General features: G+C 45.6%; 1 protein-coding gene across 4 annotated transcripts in view; it reads right to left on the bottom strand.

Annotated features, from left to right (window-relative positions):
- LOC144691690 (excitatory amino acid transporter 1-like) overlaps positions 1–18,868 on the bottom strand; it is a 169,439-nt gene that overhangs the window by 99,508 nt on the left and 51,063 nt on the right. For all 4 annotated transcript variants that reach the window (XM_078560044.1, XM_078560060.1, XM_078560069.1 and 1 more), the window contains one exon: positions 5,642–5,684. In XM_078560044.1, coding sequence (XP_078416170.1) covers positions 5,642–5,684 — 43 coding nt within the window. The remainder of the gene's footprint in view (positions 1–5,641; positions 5,685–18,868) is intronic.

Raw genomic sequence — 18,868 nt, 5'->3', positions numbered from 1 at the left:
TTGCCCAATCTATATGCAGATTAAAGTCACCCATAATTACAGATGTTCCTTCATTGCATGTGTCTCTAAGTTCCTGTTTAATGCTATTCCCAAATATCACCTCTACAGCTTGGGGGTCTATATACAACCCCCACTAACGTTTTTTGTCCCTTAGTGTTTCTCAGCTCTACCCATACAGATTCCACATCGTTGGAGCTAATATCTTTCCTCACTATTGATTAATTTCCTCTCTAACCAGCAATGCAACTCCACCGCCTTTTCCTTTTTGTCTGTCCTACCTAAATACTCAATACCCTTGGATGTTTAGTTCCTATCCCTGGTCACCCTGCAGCCATGCCTCAGTAATCCCGACTATATCATACCTGTTTACATCTATTTGTGCAGTTAATTCATCCACTTTATTGCGAATGTTCCTTGCGTTAAGGCACAAAGCCTTAAGGCTTGTCTTTTCAACATTACTTGTCCCGTTCTCACTATTTTTCACTGGGGTCCTGTTTGATTCTTGCCCTTGATTTCTCTGCCTATCACTTTTCTTATTCCCCTTTCTGTCTTTTGTTCTTGTCCTTGATTCCCCTTCCTGACTCCTTGCACAGGTTTCCATCCCCCTGCCATTTTAGTTTAAACCTTTCCCAATCACTCTAGCAAATATTCCCCCTAGGACATCAGTCCCAGTCCTGCCCAGGTGTAACCCATCCAGTTTGTACTGGTCCCAACTCCCCCAGAACCGGTCCCAATGTCCCAGGAATCTGAAACACTTCTCCCTCACACCATCTCTTCAGCCACGTATTCATCCGATATATCCTGCTATTTCTACTCTGACTAGCACATGGCACTGGTAGTAATCCTGAGATCACTACCTTTGAGGTCCTAATTTTCAACTTACTTCCTAACTCCCTATGTTCTGCTTTTAGGATCTCATCCCTATTTTTTTTAACCTATGTTGTTTGTACCAATATGTACCAAGACCACTGGCTGTTCACCCTCCCCCTTCAGAATGTCCTGTAGCTACTGAGACATCCTTGACCCTAGCACCCGGGAGGCAACATACCATCCTGGAGTCTCGTTTGCGGACACAGAAACGCTTATATATTCCCCTTACAATTGAATCCCCTATAACTATTGCATTCCCACACTTTTTACTCCTCCCCTGTGCAGCAGAGCCAACCAAGGTGCAACGAATTTGGCTGTTGCTGCTTTCCCCTGAGAGGCCATTCACCCCTAACAGTATCCAAAGCGGTATATCTGTTTTGCAGAGGAATAGCCACAGGAGATTCCTGCACTGCCTGCCTAGTCCTCATGCTCTGCCTGGTGTTCACCCATTCCCTTCCTGCCTGTGGACTCTTAGCCTGTGGTGTGACCACCTCTCTATACGTGCTAACCACAATGCTCTCTGCTTTGCAGATGCTCCACAGTGTCCCCAGCCGCCGGTCCAGCTCCGAAACCCGGGCTTCCAGGAGCTGCAGCTGGAGACACTTTCCACACACATGCTGACCACGGGCACTGGAAATGTTCCTGGCTTCCAACAGAGCAGGAGGAGCACACCACAGCTTTGAGCTCTCCTGCCATGACTTACCCCATTAAATTAAATTACACCTTTTGGAAGATACTTAATATCAAATAGTATCAATTACTTTAAGGCCCTCCTCCCCTGCTCCCCGTTTTCACAGAAAATAGCCCTTACAAACGATGAACCACAAAATAAGAACTTAAGAACTATAAGTGATAAAAGTAGTAAATACTTACCCAACCGTACTCACGGTACTCAAAGGATCACCTCATTCCCTCCTCACCGAACTCCCTCAGTCACCTCTGCTCGCGCGCCCGGCCCCTCTCGCAGGCATCAACCTAGGCACTGACAATGGCAATTTTGGCCCTGTCGACCCTGCAAAGTCCTTCTTACTAACATCTGGGGGCTAGTGCCAAAATTGGGAGAGCTATCTCAGACTAGTCGAGCAACATAGTCATCCTCACGGAATTATACCTTACAGATAATCACCATCCCTGGGTATGCCCTGTCCCAACAGCAGGACAGGCTTCAGCTGAGGTGGTGGCACAGTGGTATACAGTCAGGGTCAGGGGGGGGGGGGGAGTTGCCCTGGGAGTCTTCAACATCGATTCCGGACCCCATGAAGTCTCATGGCATCAGGTCAAACATGGGCAAGGAAACCTCCTGTTGATTACCATCTACCGCTGTCCCTCAGCTGATGAACCCATGCTCCTCCATGTTGAACACCACTTGGAGGAAGCACTGAGGGTGACAAGGGCGTAGAATGTACACTGGGTGGGGGACTTCAACGTCCATCACTAAGACTGCCTTGGTAGCACCACTACTGACCGAGCTAAATGACATAGCTGCTAGACTGGGTCTGCAGCAGATGGTGAGGGAACCAACAAGAGGGAAAAACACACTTGACCTCATCCTCACCAACCTGCCTGCTGCAGATGTATCTGTCCATGACAGTATCGGTAGGAGTGACCACTGCACAGTCATTGTGGAGTTGAAGTCCCGCCTTCACATTGAGGATACCCTCCATAGTGTTGTGTGGCACAACACCATGCTAAATGGGATAGATTTCGAACAGATCTAGCAACTCAAGACTGGGCATCCGTGAGGTGCTGTGGGCCATCAGCAGCAGCAGAATTGTACTCGAACACAATCTGTAACCTCATGGCCCAGCATATCCCCCACTCTACTATCACCATCAAGCCAGGGGATCAACCCTAGTTCAATGAAGAGTGCAGGAGGGCAGGCCAGGAGCAGCACCAGGCATACCTCATTTATAGGTATCAACCTGGTGAAGCTATAACACAGGACAACTTGCGTGCCAAACAGCATAAGCAGCAAGTGATAGATAGGGCTAAGCAATCCCACAACCAATGGATCAGATCCAAGCTCTGCAGTCCTGTCACATCCAGTCGTGAATGGTGGTGGGCAATTTAACAACTCACTGGAGGAGAAGGCTCCACAAATATTCCCTTCCTCAATGATGGAGAAGCCCAGCAAAAGATATGGCAGAAGCATTTGCTACAGTCTTTGGCCAGAAACACCGAGTGGATGATCCATCTTGGCCTCCTCCAGACGTCCCCAGAAATGCCTGAAGTCACTGGATACTGCAAAGGCTATGAGCCCTGACAATATTGTGGCAATAGTACTGAAGACCTGTGCTCCAGAACTTGCCGTGCCCCTAGCCAAGCTGTTCCAGTACAGCTACAACACTGGCATCTACCCGGCTATGTGGAAAATTGCCCAGGTATGTCCTGTACACAAAAAGCAGGACAAATCCAACCCGGCCAATTACCGCCCCAGCAGTCTACTCTTGATCATCAGTAAAGTAATGAAAGGGGTCATCGACAGTGCTATCAAGCAGCACTTGCTTAACAATAGCCTGTTTTCTGACACCCAGTTTTGGTTCCGCCAGGGCCACTCAGCTCCTGACCTCATTACAGCCTTGGTTCAAACATGGACAAAAGAGCTGAACTCCCGAGGTGAGGTGAGAGTGACTGCCCTTGACATCAAGACAGCATTTGACCGAGTGTGGCATCAAAGAGCCCTAGTAAAACTGGAGTCAATGGAAAACAGGGGGAAAACTCTCCGCTGGTTGGAGTCATACCTAGCACAAAGGAAGATGGTTGTGGTTGTTGGAGGTCAGTCATCACAGCTCCAGGACATCACTGCAGGAGTTTCTCAGGGTAGTGTCCTCGGCCCAACCATCTTCAGCTGCTTCATCAATGACCTTCCTTCCTTCATAAAGGTCAGAAGTGGGGATGTTCACTGATGATTGCATAATGTTCAGCACCATTCGCGACTCCTCAGATACTGAAGCAATCCATGTCCAAATGCAGTAAGACCTGGACAATATCCAGGCTTGGGTTGACAAGTGGCAAATAATATACATGCCACATAAGTGCCAGGCAATGACCATCTTGAACAAGAGAGAATCCAAACATCTCCCTTTGGCATTACCAATGCTGAATCTCCCACTATCAACCTCCTGGGGGGGTTACCATTGACCAGAAACTGAATTGGACTAGCCATATAAATCCTGTGGCTACAAGAGCAGGTCAGAGGTTAGGAATCACATGATGAGTAACTCACCTCCTGACTCCCCAAAGCCTGTCCACCATCTACAAGGCACAAGTCAGGAGTGTGACGGAATACTCCCCACTTGCTTGGATGAGTGCAGCTTCAACAACACAAGAAACTTGACACCATCCAGGACAAAACAACCCACTTCATTGGCACCCTATCCACCACCTTAAACATTCACTCCCTCCACCACCAACACACTGTAGCAGCAGTGTGTACCATCTACAAGATGCACTGCAGGAATTCACCAAGGCTCTTTCGACAGCACCTTCTAAACCCACGATTGCTACCACCTAGAAGGACAAGGGCAGCACATGGGAACATCACCGCCTGGATGTTCCCTCGAAGTCATTCACCATCCAGACTTGGAAATATATTGCCGATCCTTCACTGTCGCTTGGTCAAAATCCTGGAACTCCCTCCCTAACAGCACTTTGGGTGTACCTACACTACATGGACTGCAATGATTCATGAAGGCAGCTCACCACCACCTTCAAGGAGAATTAGAGATGGGCAATAAATGCTGTCCAAGCCAACGCCACCCAAATCCTCAAAACAAATAAATAAAAGAAAATGATCCAGATCCTTTAATGATTCAATGGCTGAAACTTGTAAGTACTTGACACCTTTTTATCTTGTATAAACATTTTGCAATTGAACAGGGAAATAGCTGTCACTTAAGCAATGTTTTCCCTTAGCCATAGCTGTTTCAATGGACACCTGGATGTCTGGCTTGTCAGCCAAGAATGCACATTGAGGCTTCACTTGCTGAATCTGTGTAAAGCTTTGGAATTTACCTACCCACATTCACTGGAATTTATCAGCAACAGGCTAGGTGTCCTTCGGTCATTTGAAGCCCTTATTAGACAGTTAATGGCAACCTAAAGGCCTCCTCCCAATGCTCCTGGTATTTTATCAGCGGCACGAGATTCCCACACCACATGGTGAGGCCACATAAACCTTAGTGGCCTGACAGTGGGCTGGGGGCAGGAGTGCGCCTCCTGTTCGGGCACCCTATGCCCAGTGGAAGCCCCACCCCTCCCAGTGGAGATTCCTGCCCTGTCTGTTTCCCCCATGCCTCCCTAGCCACCTGATCATGGTCTTCCCACCTTTCTCACTGGGAATGCCTCATGGTCCCTATCAAAAAGCCCCACTTACCTTAGTGTCCATCCTCCAGCTCCTCCTGGCTGCCTCGCTGTCAGTGGCGCTGCTGGAACTGGACAGCTGCCAGCCATCTGATTGGCCAGCAGCTCTTGTAGGTGGGATGTCCTCCTCCCAGTGGGGACGGAAGCCATGAACTGAGCCGATTAATAGGCATCCCAGCCATGTTGAGTCTTTTCAGCTGTGGAGGTTTGGCCTGTGACATTGATTCCATTCCTTTTTTTGTACAATGGTATTCTGGTTGAATATCATTATTTCTATGTTATCTAACTTTGTGAAAATTAAACCAGATGGTTCACTTGCACAGTGAACGATGAATCAGGATGATATTTTTTGCATTAAATCTGTGTAACTTTGCACAATTTAGCTTGCTTCTTGAGATTTGACTCCTACCTGTTTAAAGCAAGCCTCCACCAAGTTAGGGGGGAACATGTTCCTGTGGAATAAAGAAATAAGTGTTACTAATTGGAATCTCTCCTGGCACAAACTGAGTTCTGTGCCACAATGAAATCTTCCTGCTGTCATCAGTTCAGTTTGGGCTCAGTCATTCCTCACTATTTTCAGTCCATCCCATTCCCTGTTCTACTCTTGATCAAGGGGCCAAAACCATCCAACTTGCTGCACCAATGCCCCTGTTTGAACCACAAGACTAGAGTGGTGCAGGCCAAGGACTGCTTCCCTCTGCACCTGATGACTGATGTATGTAAGGTCAATTATCCCAGGCCCCAATCTGATTGACTACTCAGACTTGGTTTGCCCTCCACAGCCTTGTCACAAGCACTGCCCTGTGTCAGGAATTCAGAATAAGCATTATGTGTTAGAATTAGAAAAGCGATCAGGCAGAAAAATGAGACCAAGAATTGTTGTAGATGGAATGGAGAAAGGGTCCTCGGAAAAACATCCTAGTAAGAGAAAGGCTGAAGGGATCATGAAGCAAGAGGAAGTTGGAAATACCGGTGAGGTGAGTATTAATTGTATATTAATTATATTTAATTGGATTCAGATGCTGGGGATTAACTGGGGTTTCACTTGAGGCCCTGTAAATAGACACAGCCTAAGGCCTGGACTTTTGTCCGCAAGTCAGGTGGACAGAGTTGGGAGAAATCCCGGCTCAGAGAACCCGACTTTTAAAAATGGCTGCCTGGACATTGGAGTTTCAGTTCGGGGAGGTGGGCTACATTAGAAATCAGGGTAGGTGACCCCAGAATTAGTGAAGAGGATGCTGAGTGTGAAGTTAGGCTGGGCAGAAGGCCTGCCTCAGGACTCTGGCTGGCACTGTCAAAAAACTTAAACATAAAACAAAAATCTGCCCTCCAACCATCACCCCACACATCTCCTGGAAAATACGTTAGCAGAGCATGGTTGCCTAAAGATAAACGTTGGAAACTAAGAAGATTTTCAGACAGAAAACAATCTTAGTGTCTGTTGTGGAAAATGACAGAAAGCAAGTGTAAACTGTATGGTTATACTCCAATCTTCTTAGAGTCTGAACTATATGATCAGTGGAAAAATGAAGTAGTTATAGCCCAATCAAAAAGGAAACATGATATCACCTTGCTGTTGGTGCTTCCTACAAGAAGTAACATTAGAAATAAAATATTTTATCAGCTGGATGCCATGAGAGACAGAGAAACATAGAAAATAGAAGCAGGAATAGGTCATTCAGCCCTTTGAGCCTGCTCTGCCATTCAATATGATCATGGCTGATCCTCTATCTCAACATCATACTCCTGCTTTCTCTCCCCATACCCCTTGACACCTTTAGAGTCTAGAAATCTATCTATTTCCTTCTTAAATATATTCACTGACTTGGCCTTCACAACCTTCTATGGTAGAGAATTCCACAGGTTCACCACCCTCTGAGTGAAGAAGTTTATCCTCATCTCAGTCTTTAATGGCCTTCCCCATATCCTGAGACTGTCACCCCTCCCCCAGCCAGAGGAAACATCATCCCTGCATCCAGTTTGTCTATCCCTGTCAGAATTTTATACCTTTCAATGAGATCCCCTCTCATTCTTCTAAACTCCAATGAACACAGGCCTAGTCGGCCCAGTCTCTCCTCAGTCGACAATCCTGCCATCCCAGGAATCAGTCTGGTGAACATTCGCTGCACTCCCTCTATGGCAAGTATATCCTTTCTTAGGTAAGGAGAGCAAAACTGCACACACTACTCCAGGTGTGGTCTCACCAAGGCTCTGTATAGCTGCAGTAAGACATCCTTGCTCCTGTACTCAAGTCCTCTCGCAATGAAGGCCAACATACCATTTGCCTTCTTAACTGCTTGCTGCACCTGCATGCTTGCTTTCAGTGATTGGTCTATAAGGACACCCAGGTCACAGAATCACAGTGCAGAAGAGACCCTTCAGCCCATTGAGTCTGCACCGACACGTGAGAAACACCTGACCTACCTACCTTTGTACATCAACATTTCCCAATCTGTCACTGTTTAAACAATACTCCGCCATTCTGTTTTTCCTACCAAATTGGATAACTTCACACTTGTCCACGTTATACTGCATCTGCCATTTATTTGCCCACTCACTCAACCTGTCTAAATTGCCTTGAAGCCTCTTAACATCCTCCTCATCTCTCACATTCCCACCTAGTTTTGTGTTGTCAGCAAACTTGGAAATATTACACTTGGTTCCCTCATCCAAATCATTGATTTATATTGTGAATAGCTGGGGTCCCAGCACCGATCCCTGCGGTACCCCAATAGTCACTGCCTGCCATTCCGAAAAAGACCCATTTATTCCTACTCTGCTTCCTGTCTGCTAACCAATTCTCAATCTATACCAATATATTACCCCCAATCCCATGTGCTTTAATTTTATACATTAAACTCTTATAGTGATGACGATTTGGACCTGCTATTTGAGTTCATTGATTAAATTTACAAAAAGATGTACTGTTAAATGCTTTTGAGGCATTGATTTTTAATCAGTAAGGGAATCAAAGGTTATGGGGAAAAAGCATGAAAGTGGAGTTGAGGATTAGCAGATCAGCCATGATCTCATTGAATGGCAGAGCAGTCTCGATGGGCCGAATGGCCTACTTCTGCTCCTATGTCTTATGGTCTTATGTTATGGTCAATAAGATCATGGCAGATCTCATTGTAAACTCAACTCCACATTCCTACATTCCCCCTCCCTTAACCTTTCACCCCCTTATCAAGAATCTATCAACCTCTGCCTTAAAAATATTCAAAGACTCTGCTTCCACCGCCTTTTCAGGGAGAGTTCCAAAGACTCACAACCCATTGAGAGAAAAAGTTTCTCCTCATCTGTCTTAAATGGGAGACCCCTCATTTTTAAACACTGGCCCCTAGTTCTAGATTCTTCCGCAATAGGAAACATGCTCTCCACATCCACCCTGTCAGGACCCCTCAGGATCTTAAAAGTTTTAATCAAATCACCTCTTACTTTTCTAAACTCCAGCAGATACAGTCCAAGCCTGTCCAACCTTTCTTCATAAAATAACCCTCCCATTTCTAATATTAGTCTAGTAAACCTTCTCTGAAATGCTTCCAACACTTACATCCTTCCTTAAATAAGGAGACCAATACTGCACACAGCACTCCAGATGTGGTCGCACCAGTGTCCTGTATAACTGAAGCATAACCTCTCTAGTTTTGTAATCAATTCCCCTTGCAATGAGCGATAACATTCTATTAGTTTTTCTAATTACTTGCTGCACCTGCATACTAACCTGTTGTGATTCATGCACCAGGACGCCCAGATCCCTCGGAATCAGAGCTCTGCAATCTCCACCATTTAGATAATAAGCTTATTTTTTATTCTTCCTGTCAAAATGGACGATTTCACAATTGACCACATTATACTCCATTTGCTAGATCTTTGCCCACTCACTGAACCTATCTATATCATTTAAGACAGAGACAGGGAGTAATTCTTTCTCTCAGAGGGTCACGAGTCTTTGGAACCCTTTTCCTCAAAAAGCAATGGAAGCAGTCTTTGAATATTTTTAGGCAGAGCTAAATAGATTTTTGATAAACAAGAGGGCGAAAGGTGATCGGGGGTAGGAATGTGGAGTTGAGCTTACAATCAGATCAGCCATGACCTTATTGAATGGTGGAGCTGGCTTAAGGGGCCAATTGGCCTACTGCTGCTCCCAATTCGTATGTTCGTGTCCCTTTGTATCCTCCTTATGTCCTCTTCACAACTTTCTACCCATCTTTGTTTTATCAGTGAATTTAGCAACCATTCCTTCAGTCCCTTCATCCAAGTCATTTTTATAAATTGTAAAAAGCTGAGGTCCCAGCACTGATCCTTGTGGCACACCACTTGTTACATCTTGCCACCCAGAAAATGATCTATTTATGCCAATCTGTTTCCTGTTAACCAGCTAGTTTTCTATCCACGTCAATATGATACCCCTACACCATGAGCTTTAATTCTTTGCAATAACCTTAGATGTGGCACTTTTATCAAATGCTTTCTGGAAATCTAAGTACAGAACATCCACCAGTTCCCCTTTATCCACAGCACGTTACTTCTTCAAAGAACTCCAACAAATTGGTTAAAAATTATTTCCCTCTCTCAAAACCATGTTGACTCTGCCTGATTGCTTTGAATTTTTCTAAGTGCCCTGCTATAACATCTTTAAAAATAGCTTCTAATATTTTCCTTATGACAGATGTTAAGCTAACTGGCCTGTAGTCTCCTGCTTTGTTTTAAATAGAAACATAGAAACTAGGAGCAGGAGTAGGTCATTCGGCCCTTCGAGCCTACTCCACCATTCATTATGATCATGGCTGATCATCCAACTCAATAGCTTGCTCCCACTTTCTCCCCATACCCTTTGATCCCTTTCGCCCCAAGAGCTTTATCTAACTCCTTCTTGAAAACATACAATGTTTTGGCCTCAACTACTTTGTGGTAACAAATTCCACAGGCTCACCACTCTGGGTGAAGAAATTTCTCCTCATCTCAGTCCTAAATGGTCTACCCATGTCCTCAGACTGTAACCCCTGGTTCTGGACTCCCCCACCATCGGGAACATCCTTCATGCATCTACCCTGTGTAGTCCTGTTAGAATTTTATAGGTTTCTATGAGATCCCCCCTCATTCTTCTGAACTCCAGCGAATATAATCCGAATCGACTCAATCTCTCCTCATATGTCAGTCCCGCCATCCCAGGAATCAGTCGGGTAAACCTTGGCTGCACTCCCTCTGTAGCAAGTACATCCTTCCTCAGATAAGGAGACCAAAACTACACACAATATTCCAGATGTGGTCTCACCAAGGCCCTGTGCAATTGCAGCAAGACATCCCTGTTCCTGTACTCGAATCCTCTGGCTATGAAGGCCAACATACCATTTGCCTTCTTTACCACCTGCTGCACCTGCATGCTTACCTTCAGCAACTGGTGTACAAGGACACCCAGGTCTCGTTACACATTCCCCTCTCAATTTATAGACATTCAGATAATAATCTGCCTTCCTGTTTTTGCTACCAAAATGAATAACCTCACATTTATCCACATTATACTGCATCTGCCATGCATTTGCCCACTCACTCAGCTTGTCCAAATCACACTGAAGCATCTCTGCATCCTCCTCACAGCTCACTCTGCCACCCAGCTTTGTGTCATCTGCAAATTTGGAGATATTACATTTAATTCCCTCATCTAAATCATTAATATATATTGTGATTAACTGGGGCCCCAGCACCAATCCCTGCAGTACCCCACTAGTCACTGCCTGCCATTCGGAAAAAGACCCATTTATTCCTACTCTTTGTTTCCTGTCTGCCAACCAGTTTTCTATCCATCTCAATTCACTACCCCCAATCCCATGCGCTTTAATTTTACACGCCAATCTCTTATGTGGGACTTTGTCGAAAGCCTTCTGAAAGTCCAAATAAACCACATCTACTGGCTCCCCCTCATCAACTCTACTAGTTACATCCTTGAAAAATTCCAATAGATTTGTCAAGCATGAGTTTCCTTTCATAAATCCATGCTGACTGTCCAATTCTGCCACTGTTTTCCAAGTGCTCAGCTATTAAATCTTTTATAATGGACTCTAGAATTTTCCCCACTACCAGGAAGTATAAAGGAGCTATGTTCACTATTTTCCAATCTGATGGAACCTTCCCCGAATCCAGGGAATTTTGTGCATGCCCTTATTCAAGTTTAAAATACTAGTCTTAGACCCACTCTTCTCTCTCTCAAAGTGAATGTCATATTTTGATCACTGCTACCTAGGGGCACCTTCACTATGAGGTCACTAATTAATCCTATCTCGTTTCAAAATACTAGGTCTAGTATAGCCTGCTATCTGGTTGGCACCAGAACGTGCTGTTCTAAGAAACTATCCCCAAAACATTCTATGAATTCCTCATCTAAGCTACCCTTGCCTATCTGATTTTTCCAGTCTACATGCAGATTAAAATCTCCCATGATTATCACTGCACCTTTTTGGCAAGTTCCCATTATTTCTTACTTTAAACCTTGTCCTACCGTGTGGTTACAATTAAGAGGCCTATACACTGCTCTGACGAGTGACTTCTTGCCTTTATGATTTCTCATCTCCAACCCAAACCACTTCTACATCCTGGCTTCCTGATCTTTGGTCATCCCTCTCTTATGTGCTAATGTCATCATTAATTAACAGAGCCACCCCTCCAGCTTTTCCTAGATTCCTGTCCTTCCGAAATGTCATGTATGATGAAGAACCTTTTCACAGAACAAGTGTTAATAACCTGAAACTCCCTGCCCATGAGGGTGGTGGAAGTGGAAATAATGATTTCAAAAGGAAATTGGATGGGTACTTGAAGGAAATAAACTTTTAAGTGCTACTGGGATCAAGCAGAGGAATGGATTGACTGGATTGCTACACGGGAGCTTGCATAGACTCGATTAGCTGAATGGCCTCCTTAAATGACTCTCTGACTCTATAACCAGGAATTCACTGTCTATGAAGATGTTAGAAGTGGACGTGATCAATGGTTTGAAAAGGAAATTGGATGGGCATTTGTGGAAATAAATTTGCAGGGCTATGGGGATGGAGTTGGGAATGGAGCTGACTAGATTGCTCCATAGAGTGGCATCTGAACAAAGGAGCAAGGAGTAGGCCATTTGGCCCCTTGAACCTGCTCCACTATTCAGCTAGATCATGGCTGATCTTCTACCTGAAAACCATCTTTCCGCATTATCCCCATCTCTCTTGATGTCATTGGTATCTAGAAATCTATCGACCTCTGCTATGAATATACTCAATGACTGAGCCTCCACAGCCTCTGGGGTAGAGGATTCCAAAGATTCACTGCCCTCTGACTGAAAAACATATTGTTATGTCACAGAAAAGAAGCAATTTGACTGGTTGGAGAAGAAGCTAGCTGTTTGGTGAGTATCTAGTAAGGTTTATTCTGTTCATAAGGTTTAGAATAAAGTAGGAACTGCACTTTTTGGTAAGGTTTATTAAGTAGGATTTAAAAGTTTAAGGTTAAGGCATGGCAGGACAGCTCAGCCAAGTGGAATGCCCATCCTGAGGCATGTGGGGAGTCGTGGACACTTCTCGTGACCAGACGGGTCCATGTGTAGGAAGTGTCACCAGCTACACAAGCTTGAGCTCCGTGTTTCCGGGCTTGAGCAGTGGCTGGAGTCATTGAGATGCATCCATGAGGCAGAGATTTACGTGGATAGCACGTTCAGAAAGGTGGTCACTCCTCAAGTTAGGGGCAAGCAGGCAGATAGGGAAGCGGTGACCGCCAGACAGTCCAACAGAAACAGGCAGGTAGTGCAGGAGTCCCCAAAGGTCCCGCTCACTAACTGGTTTTCCATTTGGGATATTAGTGAGGGTGATGGATCCTTGGAGGAGTGCAGCGAGAGCCAAGCCTGTGTCACCACGGGTGGCTCAGCTGTACAGGAGGGGAAGGAAAGAAGAAGAGCGGAAAGGCAGTACTGATAGGGGATTCTTTAGTTAGGGGAGCAAACAGGCATTTCTGTGGCCATCAATGTGACTCCAGGATGGTTTGTTGCCTCCCTGGTGCCAGGGTCAAAGATGTCACTGAGCGGCTGCAGGACGTTCTTGTGGGGGAGGGCGAACAGCCAGAGATCGTGGTCCATGTTGACATTAACAACATAGGTAGGAAGGGGGATGTAGTCCTGCAATCAGAATTTAGGGAGCTGGGTAGAAAATGAGCAAGCAGGACCTCTAAAGCAGTAATCTCCAGATTACTCCCAGTGCCACGTGCATGTGATTACAGAAATAGGAAGATAAGACAGATGAATGGGTGGCTGGAAAGATGGTGCAGGAGGGAGGCCTTTAGATTCCTGGGACATTGGGACTGGCTCTAGGGGAGATGGCACCTGTACAAGCCAGACGGGTTTCATCCGAACAGAGCCAGGACTGAGTTCCTTGCAGGTAGCTTTGCTAGTGCTGGGGAGGATTTAAACTAATTTAGCAGGGGTGTGGGAATCAGGAGAGAATATTAGAGGGGAATACCAGGGTGCATGGAATGTTGGGAGAGGCAGATCGCACTAAAATAGAGAATAGTGAGTTAATAGATGGAGTCGGAGTAAGGGAGCAAGTAATGAAGTCTAAATCAGGGTTACACTGCATGTATCTGAATGCATGAAGTATAGTTAATAAAATTGGGGAGTTACAGGCACAGATTACCTTGTGGGATTATGATGTTGTGGCGATAACAGAGACCTGGTTTAAGGAAGGGCAGATCTGGGTGTTAAATATTCCTGGTTACAAGGTGTTCAGAAAGGATAGGAAAGGGGAAAAAGAGGGGTGGCGTTTTTGGTTAAGGAGAGTATTGCAGTACTGGAGAACAAGGAAGTGTCAGAGGATTCAAGGACAGAATTGATTTGGCTAGAGCTAAAGAATAAGAAGGGTGCAATTACATTACTGGGTGTACTATATAGATCACCAGCAAGTGGGAAGGATAGAGGAGAACAAATCTGCAAGGAAATTACAGAGGTGTAAACATCATACAGTTGTTATAATGGGGGACTTTAATTACCCATATATAGACTGGGATAGTGGTAGTGTAAGGGGCAGTGAAGGACAAGCATTCCTAGATTGTGTTCAGGAGAATTTCCTATAGCAGAATGTGTCTAGTCCAAAAAGAAAGGAGGCACTGCTAGACCTAGTTCTTGAGAATGAGATGGGCAAGTAGATCAAGTGACAGTAGGGGAACATTTAGGGGACAGTGATCATTGTATCATAAGGTTCAGGATTAGTGGAAAAGGATATTGATCAATCCAGAGTAAGAATAATCAACTGGCACAGAGCGGACTTCAATGGGGCAAAAACAGAGCTGGGCCAGATAGACTGGAACGAAAGGTTGGTGGGAAAAACAGTAGCTGAACAATCGGCTGCCTTCAAAGGGGAGATAGTTTGGGCGCAGTCAAGGTATGTTCCCTCAAAAGGGAAGGGTAAGACATACAAATCCAGAGCTCCCTGGATGATAAAGGAGTTAGAAATTGAGTTAAAGAAGAGAAAGTGTGCTTACAACAGGTGTCAGGTAGCAAATACAATTGAGAACCAAGCTGAATACAGAGGTTCAGAAGGGATGTAAAAAAGCAAATACGAGAAGCAAAGAGGGATTATGAAAAAAGACTTGCAGCTAACAAAAGGAAATCCCAAAGTATTCTATAAGCACATCAGTAGTAAAAGGAGGATGCCCTTGACGCCCCTTATATCCAAAAAATTATCAATTTCTTTGAATATACTCAGTGACCTGGTCTCCACAACCTTCTGTGGTAGAGAATTCCACAGGTTGACCACCCTCTGACTGAAGAAATTTTTTGTCATCTCAGTCCTAAATGGCCTGCCCCGTATCCTGAGTCTAGAACCCCTGGTTCTAGACTCCCCAGCCAGAGGAAGCATCCTCCCTGCATCTAGTCTGTCAAGCCCTGTTAGAATTTTATACATTTCAATCAGATCCCCTCTCATTCTTCTAAACTCTAGTGAATACAGGCCTAGTCGAACTAATCTCTCCTTATACAACAATCCTGCCATCCCCGGTATTAGCCTAGTGAACCTTCGCTGCACTCCCCGTACAGCGAGTATATCCTTCCTTAGGTAGGGAGACCAAAACTGCACGCAATACTCCAGGTGTGGTCTCACCAAGGCCTTGTATAACTGCAGTAAGACACCCCTACTTCTGACATCAAATCCTCTTGTAATGAAAGCCAACATGTCATTTGCCTTCCTAATTGCTTGCTGCACCTGCCTAGTTACTTTCATTGACTGGTGTACAGGGACACCCAGATCCCTTTGTACATCCACATTTCCCAATATATCACCATTTAAATAATAGTTTGCCTTTCTGTTTTTCACACTGAAGCATATAAACTTCACATTTATCCACATTATACAGCATCTGCCATGTGTTTTCCCCACACACGCAAGTAGTCTACATCACCCTGAAGCCTCTTTGCATCCTCCTCACAACCCCACCCAGTTTTGTGTCATCAGCAAACCCGGAAATATTGCATTTGGTTTCCTCATCCAAGTCATTTATATATGTTGTGAATAGCTAGGGCCCAAGCACTGATCCCTATGGTACACCACTCGTCACCACCCGCCATCCGGAAAAAGACCCATTTATTCCCACTTTGTTTCTGGTCTGTCAGCCAATTCTCAATCCATGCCAGTATCATACCCCCGATCCCATGTGCTTTAATTTTGCCCACTAGCCTCTTATGTGGGACCTTATCAAAAGCCCTCTTGAAATCCAAATATACCACATCCAATGGTTCTCCCTTATCTATTTTACTAGATACATCCTCAAAAACTCCAGTAGATTAGTTAAGCATGATTTCCCTTTCATAAACCCATGCTGACTTTGTCCAGCCCCGTTAATGCTTTCCGAGTGTTCTGTTACCGTACCTTTTATAATAGATTCTAGCACTTTCCCCATTATTGATGTTAGGCTAACTGGTCTGTAATTCTGTTTTATCTCTCCCTCCTTTTTGAAATAGTGGGGTTACATTTGCCACCCTCCAATCTGTAGGAACTGCTCCAGAGTATGGCAGGGCAGCTCAGTCGCATGAAATGCCCATCCTGTGGCACGTGAGGAGTCGTGGACACTTCATGTGGCCTAGACAACCACATGTGCCGGAGGCATCACCAGCTGGGGAAACTGGAGTTCGGGGTTTCGGCTGCAGTCATGGTGGAGCATCCGTGATGCTGAGGGATACGCTGATCGCATGCTTCGGGAGGTGGTCACACCACAGGTTTGAAGCATGCAGCCAGAAGGGAATGGGTGACCACCAGAAAGTCTAGGAGGACCAGGCAGGTAGTGCAGGAGTCCTGAGTCTACCTCTCAAATCATTTTTCCCTTTTGAATGCTGGTGAGGGTGATGGTTCCTCAGAGGCGTGCAGCAAGAGCCACGTTCGGGGCACCACTGGTGTCTCAGCTGCATGGACGGAAGGAAGAAGAGTGGAAAAGGAATAGTGATAGGGGATTCAATAGTTAGGGGAACAGTCAGGCATTTCTGTGGCTGTAGACGTGACTCCAGGATGATATGTTGTCTCCCTGGTGCCAGCATCAAGGATGTCAGAGCAGCTGCAGAACATCCTTAGGGAGGAGGGTGAACAGTCAGGTCATGATTCACAGAATCAGTGCAGAAGAGGCCCTTCGGCCCATCGAGTCTGCACTGACATGTGAGAAACATCTGACCTACCTACCTAATCCCATTTACCAGCACCTGGCCCATAGCCTTGAATGTTATGATGTGCCAAGTGCTCATCCAGGTACTTTTTAAAAGGATGTGAGGCAACCCACCTCCACCACCCTCCCAGGCAGCACATTCCAGACAGTCACCACCCTCTGGGTAAAAAAAGTTTTTCCTCACATCCTCCCTAAACCTCCTGCCCCTCACTTGGAACTTATGCCCCCTTGTGACTGACCCTTCAACTAAGGGGAACAGCTGGTCCCTATCCACCCTGTCCATGCCCCTCAATCTTGTACACCTCCATCAGGTCGCCCCTCAGTCTTCTCTGCTCCAACAAAAACAACCCAAGTCTATCCAACCTCTCTTCATAACTTAAAAGTTTCATCCTAGGCAACATCCTGGTGAATCTCCTCTGCACCCACTCCAGTGCAATCACATCCTTCCTATAATGTGGCAACCAGAACTGCACACAGTACTCCAGCTGTGGCCTCACCAAGGTTCTATACAACTCCAACATGACCTCCCTACTTTTGTAATCTATGCCTCGATTGATAAAGGCAAGTGTCCCATATGCCTTTTTCACCACCCCACTAACATGCCCCTCCGCCTTCAGAGATCTATGGACACTCACGCCAAGGTCCCTTTGTTCCTCAGAACTTCCTCGTGTCATGCCGTTCATTGAATACTTCCTTGTCACGGACAAAGGAAGACGGTTGTGGTTGTTGGAGGTCAGCCATCTCAGCTCCAGAACATCACTACAGGGTAGTGTCCTAAGCACAACCATCTTCAGCTGCTTCATCAATGACCTTCCTTCCATCATAAGGTCAGAAGTGGGGATAGTCGTTGATAATTGCACAATATTCAGCACCATTCGCGACTCCTCAGATACTGAAGCAGTCCATGCCCAAATGCAGCAAGACCTGGACAATATCCAGGCTTAGGCTGACAAGTGGCAAGTAACAGTCACACCACACAAGTGTTAGGCAATGACCATGTCCAATGAGAGAGAATCCAACCATCGCCCCTTGATGTACAATGGCATTACCATCACTGAATCCCCCACTATCAACATCCTGGGAGTTACCATTGACCAGAAACTGAACTAGACTAGCCATATAAATACTGTGGCTACAAGAGCAGGTCAGAGGCTAGGAACCTTGTGACGAGTAACTCACCTCCTGACTCCTCAAAGCCTGTCCACCATCTACAAGGCACAAGTCAGGAGTGTGATGGAATACTTCCCACTTGCCTGGATGAATGCAGCTCCTACAACACTCAAGAAGCTTAACACTGTCCAGGACAAAGCAGTCCACTTGATTGGCACCACATCCACAAACATTCACTCCCTCCACCAGTAACACACAGTAGCAGCAGTGTGTACCATCTACAGGATGCACTGCAGGAATTCACCAAGGCTTCTTAGACAACAGCTTCCAAACCCACGACCACTACCATCTAGAAAGACAAGGGCAGCAGACACATGGGAACACCACCACGTGGAAGTTCCCCTCCAAGTCACTCACCATCCTGACTTGGAAATATATCACCATTCCTTCACTGTCTCTGGGCCAAAATCCTGGAACTCCCTTCCTAACAGCACTGTGGATGTACCTACACCAAAGGGACTGCAGCGGTTCAAGAAGGCAGCTCACCACCACGTTCTCAAGGGCAACTAGGGATGGACAATAAATGCTGGCCCAACCAGCAAAGCCCACATCCCATGAATGAATGAAAAAAACTAGGGGCAGCACTCTGTGAAAGCACAAGATAGAAACAAGTGACAGATGGCCCTCGGGGGGAGGGGGAACAAGGATGAAAAAAATGAACCAATAAGTGAAAGAATAAAATATAAGTAAATAAATATTGGATTAAATAAAAATTGGACTAATTCCATTTTTTTGTTCATTTCTTCCACCATTTCCTTATTATCTACTATTAACTCCCCACCATCACTCTCCAGAC

The sequence above is a fragment of the Cetorhinus maximus genome, chromosome 2 (assembly GCF_964194155.1).
Source record: "Cetorhinus maximus chromosome 2, sCetMax3.hap1.1, whole genome shotgun sequence".
Lineage (NCBI taxonomy): Eukaryota > Metazoa > Chordata > Chondrichthyes > Lamniformes > Cetorhinidae > Cetorhinus > Cetorhinus maximus.
This window is presented reverse-complemented; position numbering and strand designations above follow the sequence as displayed.